The 15134-nt window shown below is 44.3% G+C and overlaps 1 protein-coding gene across 2 annotated transcripts; it reads right to left on the bottom strand.

Moving 5' to 3' along the window:
* Positions 1 to 858: 858 nt before the first annotated feature.
* PURA (purine rich element binding protein A) lies at positions 859 to 9515 on the bottom strand. 2 transcript variants are annotated; one of them, XM_063087100.1, is made up of 2 exons: positions 9435 to 9515; positions 859 to 2815 (listed from the first exon to the last, which is right to left on the bottom strand). In XM_063087100.1, exon 2 carries the CDS (start codon positions 2669 to 2671, stop codon positions 1703 to 1705), a length of 969 nt encoding a protein of 322 aa, XP_062943170.1. In that variant the 5' UTR covers positions 2672 to 2815; positions 9435 to 9515; the 3' UTR covers positions 859 to 1702. The 2 variants fall into 2 exon arrangements, with proteins under 2 accessions (XP_062943170.1, XP_062943169.1); XM_063087099.1 differs by lacking the exon at positions 9435 to 9515 and adding an exon at positions 8543 to 8944.
* Positions 9516 to 15134: the final 5619 nt, after the last annotated feature.

Genomic DNA, 15134 nt, shown 5'->3' with positions numbered 1-15134 from the left:
TTTTACCAAAATACTTTCTACAGAATTCCAAACCAAAATGTACTGTTTAAGGCATCTTTTTTTTTTTTATAACATTTTCTCTTCACTCAAAGATGATAGTCATGCAGCAGTTTAATGATAAAAATATATTAATATTTTACTATACAGCAGCAAGAAGTTAGTTGTCAATTAAAAGCACACAAACATCTTTAAATGAAAACCTGTGAAAGACTGTCGTTACAAACAATTTCAGTTTGGAGGACACCAGCTTGGAAAAGTGCTCTCCTAAGCTTTGCATTTTCATACCCTACACCTTGAATATATGAGTTATAGAACATACTTTTAATAGAAGGCTTGTACACTTGGGAAACACAAATATACTTAGCATATAATGTAGCCAGTAATAACTAGCACCACAGCTACATGGAAATCCTTTACATACACCAACTTGGCTTTCACTTTTAAAACGAAACTCAGAATCCATGGCTCAGTAGGATAACTATAATTGGGTTGCTCTGCTTTTTAACAGGTCTACATAAGTTAATAGCACTGGCAAAAATGAAATGATAGCTTCAGACCTCTTACAAGTTTAGGAGACAGTGCTAGTGACCACAAATAGACTCACTACCTGATGTCCAAGTACAGGTTCACTGGAAATTGCTGCACGTTAGTTTTTAAAATCTTTCTACACATAATAAAAAAAATATATTATGAACAATACAAGTACATCTCATATACACAATAATGACAAAACACCTACTCAAAGCAAACAGATGCAGAAAAAATATTATGGGAGATTTCCTTTTTTCTTTCTTTCTCTTTTTCCTTTTACTATTTGAATAACTTTGGTTCCAACCATAAAAATCACAACTTAGCAAATTTCATTTAAATGCCTTTTTTAATAATTTCTTCATGTTCACAGAAGTTTCACTGACCATTTTTTATATGTTTAAGGTCCAGATGCAATGCATATTGTATAAAAGAGAGCACTTATTGTTTACCTTGCATGAATTAAACCTACGTACCTTTAACTCTACAAACTTCTGCATAACATTTAGACAAAGCTCAGACACACAGCATGCCTAGCCCTCATATATATATACACATCTCTAATCACAGGTATATAGGGTGTCAAATATACTATAATAACCTCCATGTAAGGTTTGAAATTTGGTAACAAAATGAGAAAAACTAAAAATATTATTTTACGTGTTCTAAAATATCTCTTTTTTGTGCTAAAGTCAAATGTTAGCTCAACATGAAAAGGACTTTTATATAATTCAGCAATATTATAATCTTGACCATTTTGCAAACACTTTTAATAATAATAGCTTAAACGTGTACAAAAGTTCTTGGTTAATTAGGGAAATAAACACTCAGTTCTTTATATTTTTTAATCAAGTAGGAAACACAGTTCATATAATGTTATTACTTTTTGTATTTTTTTTGTTTTGTTTTTTGTTTTTAGCAGCTGCTTACTGTTTTATATGGTGGATAAAGTGGACAACATCCAGCGATGGGTGGCAAGTCAAGAAGAGAAACTGTCAGTTGGTGGAGGTTCTGTGGGTGGTGCTCCCTTGGAGTTAAGTTTTTTTTTTTTTTTTAACTTTTTAACTTTTTATTTTCTCTCTTTCTTTACAGTATATTTTCTCTGTGTGGCTGTGTGTGTGTGTGTAGTATGTGTGTGTATGCATGTGCGGGGGGGGGTTTCCATTCAGTTTGATCAATCTTCTTCCCCCTCTTCCTCACCCTGCAGTAGCAGAGTCGCAGCGGCGGTCTCCTCCTGCTGCTGCTGCTGCTGCTGGTGGAGTTGCTCACAAGCAGCCCGCTTCTCCCTCTGCTTCTCTTGAATCTTCTTCATCTCCTCCGAGTACTTGCAGAAGGTATGTCCAAACTTGGCCCACACCTTGTAGGGCACGGTGATGGAGTTGCGGTAGGTGGGCTTCACCTCGCTCACTCGCATAAACACACCATACTTGTTGGAGCCCACGTCAAAAAAGAAGCGCTTGTTGTCCACAGTCAAGGAGGTGCCCTCGGGCAGCTCGGCCGGCTCCTCCTCCACTCCATAGTCGTCGATGAGCTTGGCCAGAGCGTCACGGAACTCGATGAGCCCCTGCGCGGGCAGCGCAATGGTCTGGCCCTGCGTGGAGCCCAGGCCGGGCCCCCGGTTGACCGTCTGGCGGATGCGCAGGAAGCGGCCACGCTGGTTCTCCTTGAGATCCATGTAGTACTTGCGGTTCTCGCGCACCAGGAACTCGCTCTTGAGCGCCCGGCGCGGCTCGTCCTGCGCCTGGGCCAGGTCGGGCGGCTGGCTGGGGCCCAGCTGCGCGTAGTGCTCGATGAAGTCGCCCAGGTAGTCGCGGAACTCCACGGCCACTGACATAGAGAGAGTGAGGCGGCTCTTGTTGCCGCCCGCGCCCACCTCAGCGATCTTCAAGAAGCGACCCTTGGCGTTCTGCTTCACGTCCAGGTAAAAGCGCTTGTTCTGGATGTCCACCCGTTTGGAGGCCAGCTCCTGCGTCTCGTGCTGCAGCCCCCCCGGGGCCCCTCCGCCGCCGCCGCCACTGCCGCCGCCGCCCCCGCCGCCACCACCGCCCCCGCCGGAGCCTGAGCCCGAGCCCGGGTGCCCCAGGGAGCCGCCCGAGCCCAGCGCCGCACCACCCTGCTCGCTGCCGCTGTCTCGGTCCGCCATGATGCTGCGCTCCGCTGCCGCGCCGCCGCCGCCTGCCGCTCCGCCCGCCGCCTCAGTCGCCTCAGCCGCCGCTGCTTTCCCTCCCCGGCTCCGCCTGCTGCCGCCGCCGCAACCCCCACAGCCAGTCAGCCACTCTCGCGAGATCTGCGGGAGAGACGAGACAGACGAGACCCGGTAACAGGGCACTGACTCCCCAGTACAGTAGCAGGGCGTCCTACTGTACGCGCCCACCCGCCCGCCGGCACGTGACCTGTGCCCCCTCCGCAATGCTAGCCCCCCGCCCGCCCGCCAGGCGGCGCCCACCCACCGACCCTCACCTTACACCCCTGGCTGGGCGGGAGGAGGGAGTGGGACGCGCAGCGTCGCAGCTGCCGCCACCACCGCCACCACCGTGGCTGTCGCTGTTGGCCAGACCCTAGGCGGCCTTGGCCTGGCCCGGGGAGTTGGGGGACTAGGGTGAGAAGGGGACTGCCATACTAAGCACAGGGAACGGGCCTGAGCTCTGCTTTCCAGTGACCCCAAAGAGAAGATTAGGGGGAGGGGCCTGCTCAGTGCAGCAGAGCCCGCTGCAGAGAGGGGACACCGAGTCACGGCCACCCCCTCCCATTCGAGCCTCAGCCAGACCTAGACCCAAACCCAGACAGGCCTTCCCGCCACCCAACTGGGTTGTCTCCTACCGCAGAGCCCTGACCACGGAGGCAGGGGAGGAAAAGGAGAGGTAGTGCGGTGGTAACCCTTAGCTTCAGAGGGGGCTCCTGGGAATGAGGACGGGGCGCCGGCAGCAGTGGCGTGGAGCAGTAGACACCTAGCCCGTCCCTCCCCTCTTCCTCTCCTCGGCTCCCGCCGCTCCCCCTCCCCGCGCACGGCAGCGGCTCTGGCCTCAGATGATCCCGCTTCCCCCTCCCCCCAACCGCAGCCCCGCACAGTCGGGCGGGCGGGCGCACTCACCGGTGGGGGGAGCCGAACGGAGGACAGTAGCAACACCAGGGCCCGAGTGCCCGCAGTGCCTGTTCCCGCCGGCTCTGCCCTTCCCCCCAAACAACAATCAAAAAGAAACCCCACACTCACTCAAAAACCTGCAACCGCCCCCCCTGGGGACCACGTCTGCCTGCCTCTCCCTCCTCCTCCGGAGATTGGGGGGGGCGGGCACCCTGCTCAAGGCTGAGCCTAGCCTGGGTTGCCGGCCAGCTCTGCGGATGAACCAGGCCCGGCCGGCTGACCAGTCTGACCCTAGCCCACTCTTCTTTCTCTCTGAAAGGACCCAGAATGGAGGAGAAAACCACGCAGGCTTTCGGAAATTCATGAGCTAAAAATGTCAGGAATTTCCTGGGAAACGCAGTTCCTTACGGGCGGGATTCATTAAAGCAGGTTCGCTTGCCCCGTGTATGCTTCCTCCCAGAAACTTGTATGTGTCAAGGAGAGCCCTCACTCCTTTACCCCTCAAGTAATACATGAAATGATCACTTGCTTTTTATGCGAGCTAGGTTACTGACCATTAAATAACCCGAGTCTTTGTACAGTGATAACTAAAGGGGGTCTTCTCTGGTCTCGGAAAGGAGCTTAGGAATAAAGAGGGGCTCAGAAATAATTGATTTCTCTATTCCTAGATCTGATGCATAATCTAGGGCCTATTTTCCTTCACCCAGATAGGTAGTGAAAGTTCATACTCCCTCACTGCAGTCTGCAGCCCTGGCAGCGGTGGGAAAGCTAAGGCCTTATCTCCAGGGGACCCCACCCCCCACCCGCCAATGGCCCTACATTCTCCTCATCATCTTCTGCAGGGGTCTGGGAGGATACAGACCATGCAGTCCTACCCCTGGCTTTCTCAAGCATGGATTGCTATCTCCATACTAAGAAGAGTGTGCCTATTCCATCTGTGAGTTCCATTTCTATTGAACATCTCTCCCTCCCCCTCAAAAGTCAGGAGAGTTGCCTCCCTCACTCTTAGCCCCAGAGACAGCTGAGAACATGGTTGCCCAGCTTCCTGGAAGAGAGAAGGGTAAAGAGAGGATTAGCAATCAAGAAACCAAGAGCAGTCTAGGGCATAAGCCGTCGGTGCCTGAGCCCTCAAAGCCCCCAATATATTCCTTCACCTCCTGGGCAAACCTGCCTGCTAGGTATTCACAGCTTCCTTTTTCTGTTAGTACGAGTCCCATTCTACTCAGCATTAGTTACTTCAGCTCTGGGTTAAAGTTTGCTACTTCCCACTAAAGAGGATGAAAGAGGAAAGCACGATGGCCACCAAAGAGCAAACTGTGGCAGTCCTGTGAACCAGCCTTAGAACCACCCACCTATGTCCACTAGTCCCTAGAATGGATACCCGAAGGGGAGGCCCACTCTGAGAGAAAGAAACTCAGGCTTTCAGCCCTATAAAGACCTTCTCCTTAATTTGGGGGCTACCTCTAAAACTGCCTAGGGCCCCTTCAGTGCTGATTTTTCTGCACTCCCTCCCCTGTTCCCAAATCTGTTGGGAGAAGACACAGGAACTTTTGGAGCACTTCCCACTGCACAAAAAATACACGTGTGAAGAAACAGTGGCTCTTCCAGGCTTGCACGGTAGCGATCAGGACCCTGGATAGACCCCAGCCCTTTCAGGGATGCAGACTGAGTGGCAGGGTCTCTGCACAGAATGGGGTGGGGCATTATGCTCTCACTTGTAAACTGAGGCAAAGATCTGGTGAAGTCCGATCTAGAAGGGCTGCTGCTCTTCCTCAAGGGTTTACCTCGTGCTGAACAACTGAGCCCCTGCCCCCCAACGAGAGGTAAGGCAGCAACAGGGACAATGAGATTGCGATGAGGGGGGCCTGCCTGCCGGTTCGTGCTGATGATCGCTGTCTCCCCGTGACACACCCCCCCACCCCCCCGACAGAAGACTAGGGCTCCAAACTGCCCACCTTGCTGCCCAACTCTGGAGTCTAAATGTCTTGCTCTCCATCCCAAACATTTATGTCCAGGGGTTTCTGAAGTGGTTTGAGTTTGAGAGTGCCCTGATTTTCTGAAAAAGCGACTGTCTTAGTTCCCCAGCGCAGAGGCAACTGATGAACTTTCTCAACAGAACACAAGTTAAATATCATTTGCACACTTAAACTGGGAATTTTAAGCTCAAATCAGCAAATGACTGAGACCCGGATCTCTCCACATAAATAGGTAGTTGTGATATGCTATTCACTATATATGCCTAAAATTTCTCCATTAAATTCCAGCTTCTCTCCTACTTTACGTTATGTGTCTAAAAAGCAAATAAGATTAATGCCTTTTCCAACATAATTCAATGATAAATTGGATAATTAGCATATATTCTCTACTGAAACAAAAGAGTTAATTTCAAGATAAGCCTGTAGGTGTGGGCTTTTTTCTCAGAATAGGAGGTGAAAGACAGCTTTCCTTAGGCTATAGTGCACAGTAGCTTTAAAAGGCAGTCTGGGAGGAATGAATATTAAATTGCAGAAAAGTCTTAAAACAAAAAGTTTGAAACTTTAGTTATATTTGAATTGCAACATTAAAAACCCATTAAAAATTTTGTGGATTTAAAAAGATTTCAGCGATTTCTTAATTACCTAAACAATCTTGGCAAATGAGCCTGTTTGTGTCCAGCTGTTTTAATTTATTACCTTAAAACAAATAGTTGTAAACCTAAATTTATAATTTCATTACAATGTAGTAAAGACAAAGGGAAAACGAAATATAATATGCAGCAAATTAACATGCAGCAAAATATTCATGGTAATGAACAAAATCAAAAATATTCCCTTTCTCCTCAAAATTTGCTTACATTTTAAAAATCTGATAAACGTCTCTGGATTTCTTGAGCCTTTTTATTAAGACTATACAAACATTTAAGAGAATAGAGTCTGCTTTATTTTTAATCCCACTATCTCTATGTATACAACAAACTTTTACCAAACAAAAAATTGTGCGCAAGGAAACAGACATTAGGCAGAACAAGAAGGGAAAAAGCCTCAATTTTCCTCAGCTTGAACTACAGGTAATTCTAAAATAATCTAATTCGGCTTTGGTTTTTTAAAGGAAAAATCAACATATACTTATAAAACTTGGAGAGAGAGTATCCATCTTTGGGTAGTAAACCCTTTTGATTACAGATTTCCCAACATAAACAATATGTTGATTAATATTTTACAAAATCACACATTTCCAAAGTAAAAAAGAATATTAGAACTTGTGTTTTCAAGTGCTGCTTAGGTTAAATGCCAGCCTTAAACCAGACAACTTTCTTCAGTACCCAAATCATTAAAACTAACTGTAATGTTGTACTGCAAATATTCAAAGTGGAGAAATTGCCCATTTCTTCTCATGGTTATCTACCAGGAAAATTAAGGGAAACTCTCAATAAATCTTAACATTTAACAAACAACAAACGACTAATAGTAACAGCGTTTCCATAGATCATCTATTCTTGAAAATTATGCCTCTTAATGCTATTTTAATGTTTAGGATTACAGCTATGAATTAAACATTTAAAATCTAAAGAGAACAACCCATGTGACAGAATCCTCGCATTTCCCAAATGTTTTCATTTTAAGCATTTGCAGAAGAGTTGACTACACGTAGCATACATTCTGAATTCGATAAGATTTAGAGAACCCGACATTTTATGTATCCAAAATGTCCAAACAGAACCGATGTAAATATCAATAGCTCTCTCTCTCCCGGCTGATACTTAAATGGTTTTACTAGTACTCAAAGGAATGAAATCAGCAACTCTCTCCACACTCTAGTCAACACTCCAATTTCCAAAGCCGCGATTCGCAAACGTCAGTTGGACGGGGGCTGTGGGGGTCTTGGGGCAATCCAAAAATTTCCTTTCTCCTCTGACAGTCTACCAAAAGATGCCAAACCAAATCCAGCCTATTGTAAACCATTGGGACCTCCCTTCCAAGGACACGAGACAAAAGCATAGACACCGCTGCGAAAAGCTGCCCAAAAGCGCATGGCCCCACAGAAACGTAAGGGGCCCAGATCAGAATGCATAAGAACCCCCAAGAGAGTCCCGCAGAGACAGCGGAAATGAAGGTGATATTTATTCAGCGGTAGACAGCTACGAACCAAAGAAAGTTACTCCAGCCGGTCTTTTGGGCTTCACTCTACCCAAGTTCAGGCTTTTGGCAGATATTTGTGGGGTCCCTCCCCCTAAAAACATCACAGTTCACCTCCGAGGTCCCTGTCCGTTAAAGGAAGACCCTCCAGCTTCACATCCATTCCTTTTGCCCCCGGACAAAGGCAGAGAAGGCTGTTGAGCTGACTTAGCGCTGTGGGGCAGTAAAAAATGCCTGTTCGGGCCACCCATCCTTGGGCCTGGTTTCATCTGAGATGTCAGTACCAACGGTTTTTGTTTTGTTTTGTTTTACAACGCATCCTGGGCAGTGTATGCATTTGGAGAGAAAGGGTTTGAATAGGAGAGGAAGGGTTGGCAGTACAGCCTACATTGTAGAACCTTCCTTCCTTTCCCCTCCTTTCAGTGTTGCTGTGCAGGGAGCGTCGGCCACGTCTAGCGCGCTGTCTGTCCCAGGCCCCGGGTCGAAGGTGGCCAGAGAAAATGGGGCTCAGGGACTGCTAAGCAAACAGCATTATTGGTGGTCTCCAGCGCCTGCGGAGGTAGGATTGTCTTGTCGCTTTTTTTGTTGTTGTTGTTTTTTTTTTTTAAAGGGGGGTGTTATTTTGTTCTTTTTCGGAGGTGGAGAGGCGGGTGGGGGGAGGCGTTGCTGCACTGCCTGGGTCCCCGAGAGAGAGGGTGTGGGGATTTCTGCCATGGTACAATAATTATTCCTGGGCTGAGAGGGCAATTAGAGGGAACGGGGTGGGTGGCACCTCGAGCTGTGGCAGGGGCTACACGGAAGGTCGCGAGGGGCTTACCCGGGCGGGCTGGCGCTGTCCTGCCGCAGGTGAGGGCGGGCGGGAGCGCGCGAGGCAGACGCCAGGCAGGCGCGAGGAAGGGGGGAGGGGAGGAGGGCGCGCGCGCACACCTGTCCTGGACAGCGGCGCTAGCCGAGCTGCGCCTCACTCGGGCTCTGCGGGCTGAGAGAGGAGGAGGGCCGGCTGGCAGGCGGGGGCGGGACGCCCGAGGGGAGGAGGAGGAGGCGGCTCGGATGGCTGGCTCGACTCTCGCTCGTTCTCCGTCCCGCGGGCAAGCCCGACTAAAACCCTGCTTCTCCCGCTCACTCACAGCCCCCTTGGCTCTCCCCTCCTCCTCCTCCTTCCCCTGCGGGATCCGCTCGCCGCCGCCGCCGCCGCCGCAGACGGCAAGTCGTGGCAGCCAGACGTCGGCGCGTAACCCGGCGCTCCGTGCGTGACTCCGGGCGACGTCAGCGCGCGCTCCGCGGTCTCCACCCTCCCGCCCCCTCCGTGGCTCGGGCCCTTCGCTCTCGCGTCCCTCCGTTTCAGTTGCCTCTGAGTCGGCCGCTGAGCGCGCTCCTTCTACCCCCTTGTCGCTCGTGAGCGCGCCCTCGCTGCCGTTAGCGCGTCAACATCCCGCGGCCGAGGCCTAGGGAAGTGTCTGAGGAGGGGGCTGTTTGTGGCCTCTTTGCCCGCACTTCCTCTACCTACTGCCCGGAGTGCTCCGAGGACTTATCCCTCGCAGGGCTTCAGAAGGCCCAGGCAAGGCTCTGGCAAGGGTAGAACCCTGTAGCGCCAGCTCCAACTTAGGGCTCTCAGAGTCGTTGCGGCTGCTGCTACCACCCAGTCATACGCCCCCTCCCTCCCCTCTCTCAGGAGGCAATAGGCCTTTCATCTCCCGGGAGGGTCTCACCTTGGCTTTCTGACACTGGCCGAGAGGGGCTGCAAGAAGAGAATTAAAGAAGAGAGAGGCTAGACCACGTTCAGGCTCTAGCTCCAGGAATCTTTAACAGGAAGCGTGGGGTTGCTGCCCAGCCTCCCACGCAGTGTAGGTGAAGCTGGGCCTCTTTGAGGGAAAGTGACTAAGGACAAAACCCTGATAAATATTATTTATGCGTCCTTGGGCTGAGAAGGAGAGAGTAAAAGGGACGAGTTAATTTTCATAAATCGCTATGCAAGGACAAAATGTAAAACTATTAAATGTCCTTTCAGACAGTTTTCTTGAAATTTTACCAAGTTTGACAAGATTTTTAGTGCACGATAACTTTTCCTAGCCTTGTGTGCTATCACATCTCCATCCTGCAACACTGCGTGCGTAGAAGTAATATGGATCAGCTAATAATTATCTGCTGCAAAATGAATAGAAACTGCCTTCATCATCTTTACCATATTTTAAATATATCTCTGAGAAGCCAACCTGTGATTTAGGAAAACTTAGGCACTGCCCTACTTATTTAACTGAGTTTATTTTATTTTGAAGTTACTTTGCGAAATATACCACGAAATACCCTCTTACTAGGTAGTATGTAGTAGACTTTTAAACTCATTACAGGACCACTCCCTAGATGCTATCTAAATAAGCCTGCGTGGCAAGTAGGAGCTAGATATAATTAATCCCATTTTACAGATGAGAGAATTGAGTTACCAAAATGTAAGTCAGTTATTCAGAGTTTCAAGGAGTCTGTCATCCATAGAGAGAAAAGCCTTGGTCTATTATCGCCTCCTTTTTCATTAAACCAGAAATCCCTAAATTATTTTCTTTCAGGTATCTTTTGATGCCCCTTCTTATGTATTGTAAGCAGTGCCTAATGGCTGAAAAAAATCGTAGAGGACTCTAAAAGGTCTGAATTTGAAGTTTTCTGCCATAAAAAATTATAGCTCAGCAATAAGTCATTGTGAAACTATCTACTTCCATACTAGCAATAACAACAACAACAAAACGTGTATTAATCCCTAGTTAGAGATGAGAAAATTTTTGAGATGGCTTGAGAGTGATGGGACATTTCCTTTGAATTGCTTCTTTTATTCACCTCATCTTTAGGTGGCAGCAGCACTGTATAAATATCTTTAAAGCTACAGACTTCTGCAACTTGATATCCTAGACAGTGTTTTGTCATAAATGCTTTCAACTGTATTGTGGAGATTAGAAGCTGGTGAAAATATGAAATCATAGCTGAGAATTCGAATACTTAGGAGGGTCTAGAGGAGGAAAAACAGAAAGGCTATCAGAGACGTTAATAAAATCCATGGAGCTACTGTGGTAAAGATTAGAAAGTTTCCAAAACAATTTTTTTTTTTTAGCTGTGTTAGGAGCAAGTAGCATCTTTAAACCTGGTCGCTTGCTGAAGCATAGCACAAGGTAACCTTCCAAAGCAAACCATCGTCTCTCAATACTGCGTATTTGTCAAGCCTTTACAAGTTTAAAGTTGTTAGTTGTATAGTTGACAGTACTCCAACTGGAATTTTATAATTCAGGTGCAGTTTTCCCTCATTAAACAGCATCAAGCTTATGAAGATCCCAAATGAGACTTTATTGTTGACCCTTGTTGAAGAAAACTTTCCTGGCTTTCCTAAATTGTTCATATACAAAATAAACTACCATCACTAAAACTTAGAGAAGTGAGAAGTCAAGCTTGATCTCGTGTAAAATGGTCGCAATTTACAGTAATTCTATATCTTAATTTCTCCCACATTTCTTGAGGGTAATAAATTGTGATATATTGGGGTTATTTGGATCAAGTGGTGTTTTAAATTTTAACTTCTCAGTACACATTGTAGTTGATTTTCATGACCCTTTACCTGTTCCTCTTCCCCCCCACCCCCACCCACATCATATCTGTTCACTTGTCTTAAAAAGTTCAAGGAATTGTTGTGATTGTTGTGTCTTCTTCCCCCCCACCACCCTTTATTTGTTCGTGTATTATTTATAGCTCCCACAAATAAGTGAGAACATGTGGTATTTCTCTTTCTGTGCCTAACTTGTTTCACTTAATATAATTTTCTCTAAGTCCATCCATGTTGTTGCGAATGGTAGTATTTCATCATTTTTTATAGCACAGTAGAATTCCATTGTGTAGATATACCACAGTTTCCTTATCCACTCATCTGATGATGGACCTTTGGGCTGGTTCCAACTCTTGGCTATTGTAAATAGTGTTGCAATAAACATTGGAGTACAGGTATCCCTTCAGCATGATGATTTCCGTTCATCTGGGTATGTTCCCAGCAGTGGAATAGCTGGATCATATGGCAGATCTACCTGTAATTGTTTGAGGAACCTCCATACCATTTTCCATAAAGCCTGCACCATTTTGCAGTCCAACAGTGTATGAGAGTTCCTTTTTCCCTGCAACCTCTCCAGCACTTATCATTCTTAATCTTTTGGATATTAGCCATCCTGACTGGAGTGAGATGATATCTCAAAGGGGTCTTGATTTGAATTTCCTGGATGCTGAGTGATGTTGAGCATTTTTTCATGTGTCTGTTGGCCATTGGTATATCTTCCTTTGTGAAATGCCTGTTCAGTCTCTTTGCCCATTTTTTAATTGGTTTATTTGTTTTTTTGCTGTAACGTTGTTTGAGTTCCTTGTATATTCTGGATATTAATCCTTTGTCAGTTGTATATTTTGCAAATATTTTCTCCCACTCTGTTGGTTGTCTTTTAACTCTGTTGCTTCTTTTGCTGTGCAGAAGCTTTTAAGATTGATATAATCCCATTTGTTTATTTTTCCTTTAGTTGCCTGTACTTTGGGGGTCCTATTCATGAAGTCTGTACCCACTCCTAGTTTCCCCTATGTTTTCTTTAAGGAGTTATTATCACGAAGTATATTTAATTCTTTAATCCATTTGAGTTGATTTTGGTATATGGTGAGAGGTACAAGTCTAGTGGATCAAGTGTTTTCTAAGTAGAAATTTGTCATAAATAATTTTGTGTATTTACAGTAGTTCTCTCTGTGCCCCTTTATCCAAGAAACTCAATAATTTGAATTTACTAAAGTTTGGCCAAGCAAAGAAAAAGAAAAAAGAAAAAAATTGAATTTATATGCATTTCAAAATAGATTGCATTCAATTTATTGCATAAACACAACCACCAAGGAATATAGAGGTATGACAGTCATAAGTGGGAAATAAAACTATTGTGGATAGAGGATGAAGTGTTAATAAAGTCTTTCTTGATGGCAGCTTCTATCTTTTTCAGGTCAAACTTGGAGGAGGAGTCTCCAGCAAATTGTTAGTACTCAAATTCAGCAGTATTATGTTAAGATTTTTTAAGCTCTCTGGTGCCAGCAAATCATGCATCCTGGGGGCCTTTGCTCCAAACTTCTGCCAACTCCATTTTGGCAGTAAAATGTTCTGTTGAACAAAGTTTGCACGTGTTTAGGGTGTGAAGTGGTTCTTCAGGCATATATCTGGTTTTATTCCAGTTTAGGGACTTGAAGACAAGAGCCAGAAGGGTGAGACTTGTAGAGTTCATAGGTGTCCTGAAACAGACGATGCTAGTGGTCTTGAATTTTCACTTGAATGGGGACAGTTTTCTTTGTAAGAGTTATTGAAGTGGATCCTTTAGCTTACTTCTTAAAATGCTAACATAATATTGAACCAGTTTTCATAAGCAGGTAAGTAGTACCCTCTCTGTTGAGAATGGAGAACTGGGGAAAATCATTCCTCATCCTACCTACCTACAAAACCACCAGTATGTATTTATTCAGGTGAAATTCACTAAATAATAATGTGCAACTTTAGAGCAAAGGGAGCAGTAATTATTTAAACTTGATCTCATTTGTCAAGTTTTATATGACAATAAGCCTCTGATCTTTTTGGTATTAGTTGTATGGCTTCATCTTTTTGACCCACCTCCTCTTCCTGTTGGAAACATAAAATCTCAATTGCCATTATTTTTTCAAGTTACTGTAGTAGAAAATCATTGCAGAATCTGGAATAACTGTTTGAAAGCCATTAAAATGTTGTTGGAACTTTTTTTTTTTTTTTAAGTCTCTTCCTAGTTTAACAGTAATGGAAAAAAGTACAAAAGCAAAAGTAACAGATGTTAGAATGATACTATTGTCTAACCTTGATCAATGGAATAATGTCAGTTCGTAGGCTACAAGTATGGTAATTTGAAAATGGTAGTTAATTATACTTTTACTGAGAGTGTGGCCTAAATTCTTATTTGCACCTTTTCCTTTTCTTTCCTTCTCTTTAAAAGTAATTCAGATGTCAGAACTAACATGTGGATGAGGTTATAGATGTAAAGGAAAGCTGGGCCTTTCCAAAGAGTGAGTCTTTCTGAACTTTGACCTATTGAACTTTGTTGCACATTTTATGTTGTACCTTAAACTCCTTTGCTTGCTTACTTTAGAATATCATTGTGTTGCCATTTTAGTACATGGAGTGACTTCATACATACATACATACACTCATATGTACATATAACTATATACCACTGTCCTCTAAGGCTAATCCAACCCGTTTTTACAACCTAATGTAGTAGTACTTTGCAATTAGATGAATATCAGTGGAATTTCTTTTTATGGTGAGTAAAACATATTAGAGGAAAAATCAAGACAATACTCCAAGTGAGAAATACAAAGCAAGTTCTTTAATATTTTGTGTTATGGTAATTATTTTTATCTTTTGAGTATACTTTTTCTTCTTGTCTACTCAAACACTCAAACAAAGTTAACTATTAAATGTAAATATCATGATTAGTTTTTACTTCCTAGACAATAAATCAGTATTTACTTGACAAGTATGTATATGGTGAAGAATGTTTTCTATCTTACTAGTTTGAAATCCCATTAATAGACATATTTCATAAACATATTACAGCTGATGTTTAGGTGGCTTTTAAAACTTTTTTGCCTTGAAATTACTTTTGGAAAGCAGGTATGATCGGCTATATCAGGACTAGTTCTTAAAACCCTTTGCTGTTTATCAGTCAGCCCCATTTTCTTGAGTCATTTATTGAACAATAGTTATTAAATGCCTATTTGCCAGACATTGTTCTAGATGCTCAAACAAAATAAAATCTCTGCTCTCATAATTTCCAGTCTATATAAGACAGATAATAAATATATAATATAATGCCAGATAGTGACAAGTGCCAAAAGGAAAATAGGAAAAGGGGAAAGGGAATTGTCCACGATGTGTGTATGCATGCCTCTCACTTGATATTTTAAAAAGTGATCAAGAAAATCTTTCTGAAGAGGTAACATTTGAACAGAGATTTGAAATAGTCAGTCATGGAAATATTTGTGGAGATGTTACAGGCATTGTGAACAATTTATGCTAAATAAAATCACTCAAGTGCAGGCCAAGTAACATCCCATGTGATAACTAAGGTTTACATCTTTTTTTTTTTCCTTAAGAGAAAAAGAAACATTAAGTTTTCTGGGAGCTCATTAGGTTTTCAGAAAAGTTTTTCATTTAATATCACTATTGCTCTGTAGTTCACATAATGATTATTCTATTATTTAATATAATAAGATCTGTGGCTTTACAAACACAGCTCCACAATCCCTTTCTTGTGTGTAATTCCAAAATCCAAAAAATTGTTTCTTAATTCATTTAGTGGCAAACTCTAATCTGAATTGACATGAGTCTTTTTTTTTTT

The sequence above is a fragment of the Cynocephalus volans genome, chromosome 2 (genome assembly GCF_027409185.1).
Source record: "Cynocephalus volans isolate mCynVol1 chromosome 2, mCynVol1.pri, whole genome shotgun sequence".
Lineage (NCBI taxonomy): Eukaryota > Metazoa > Chordata > Mammalia > Dermoptera > Cynocephalidae > Cynocephalus > Cynocephalus volans.
This window is presented reverse-complemented; position numbering and strand designations above follow the sequence as displayed.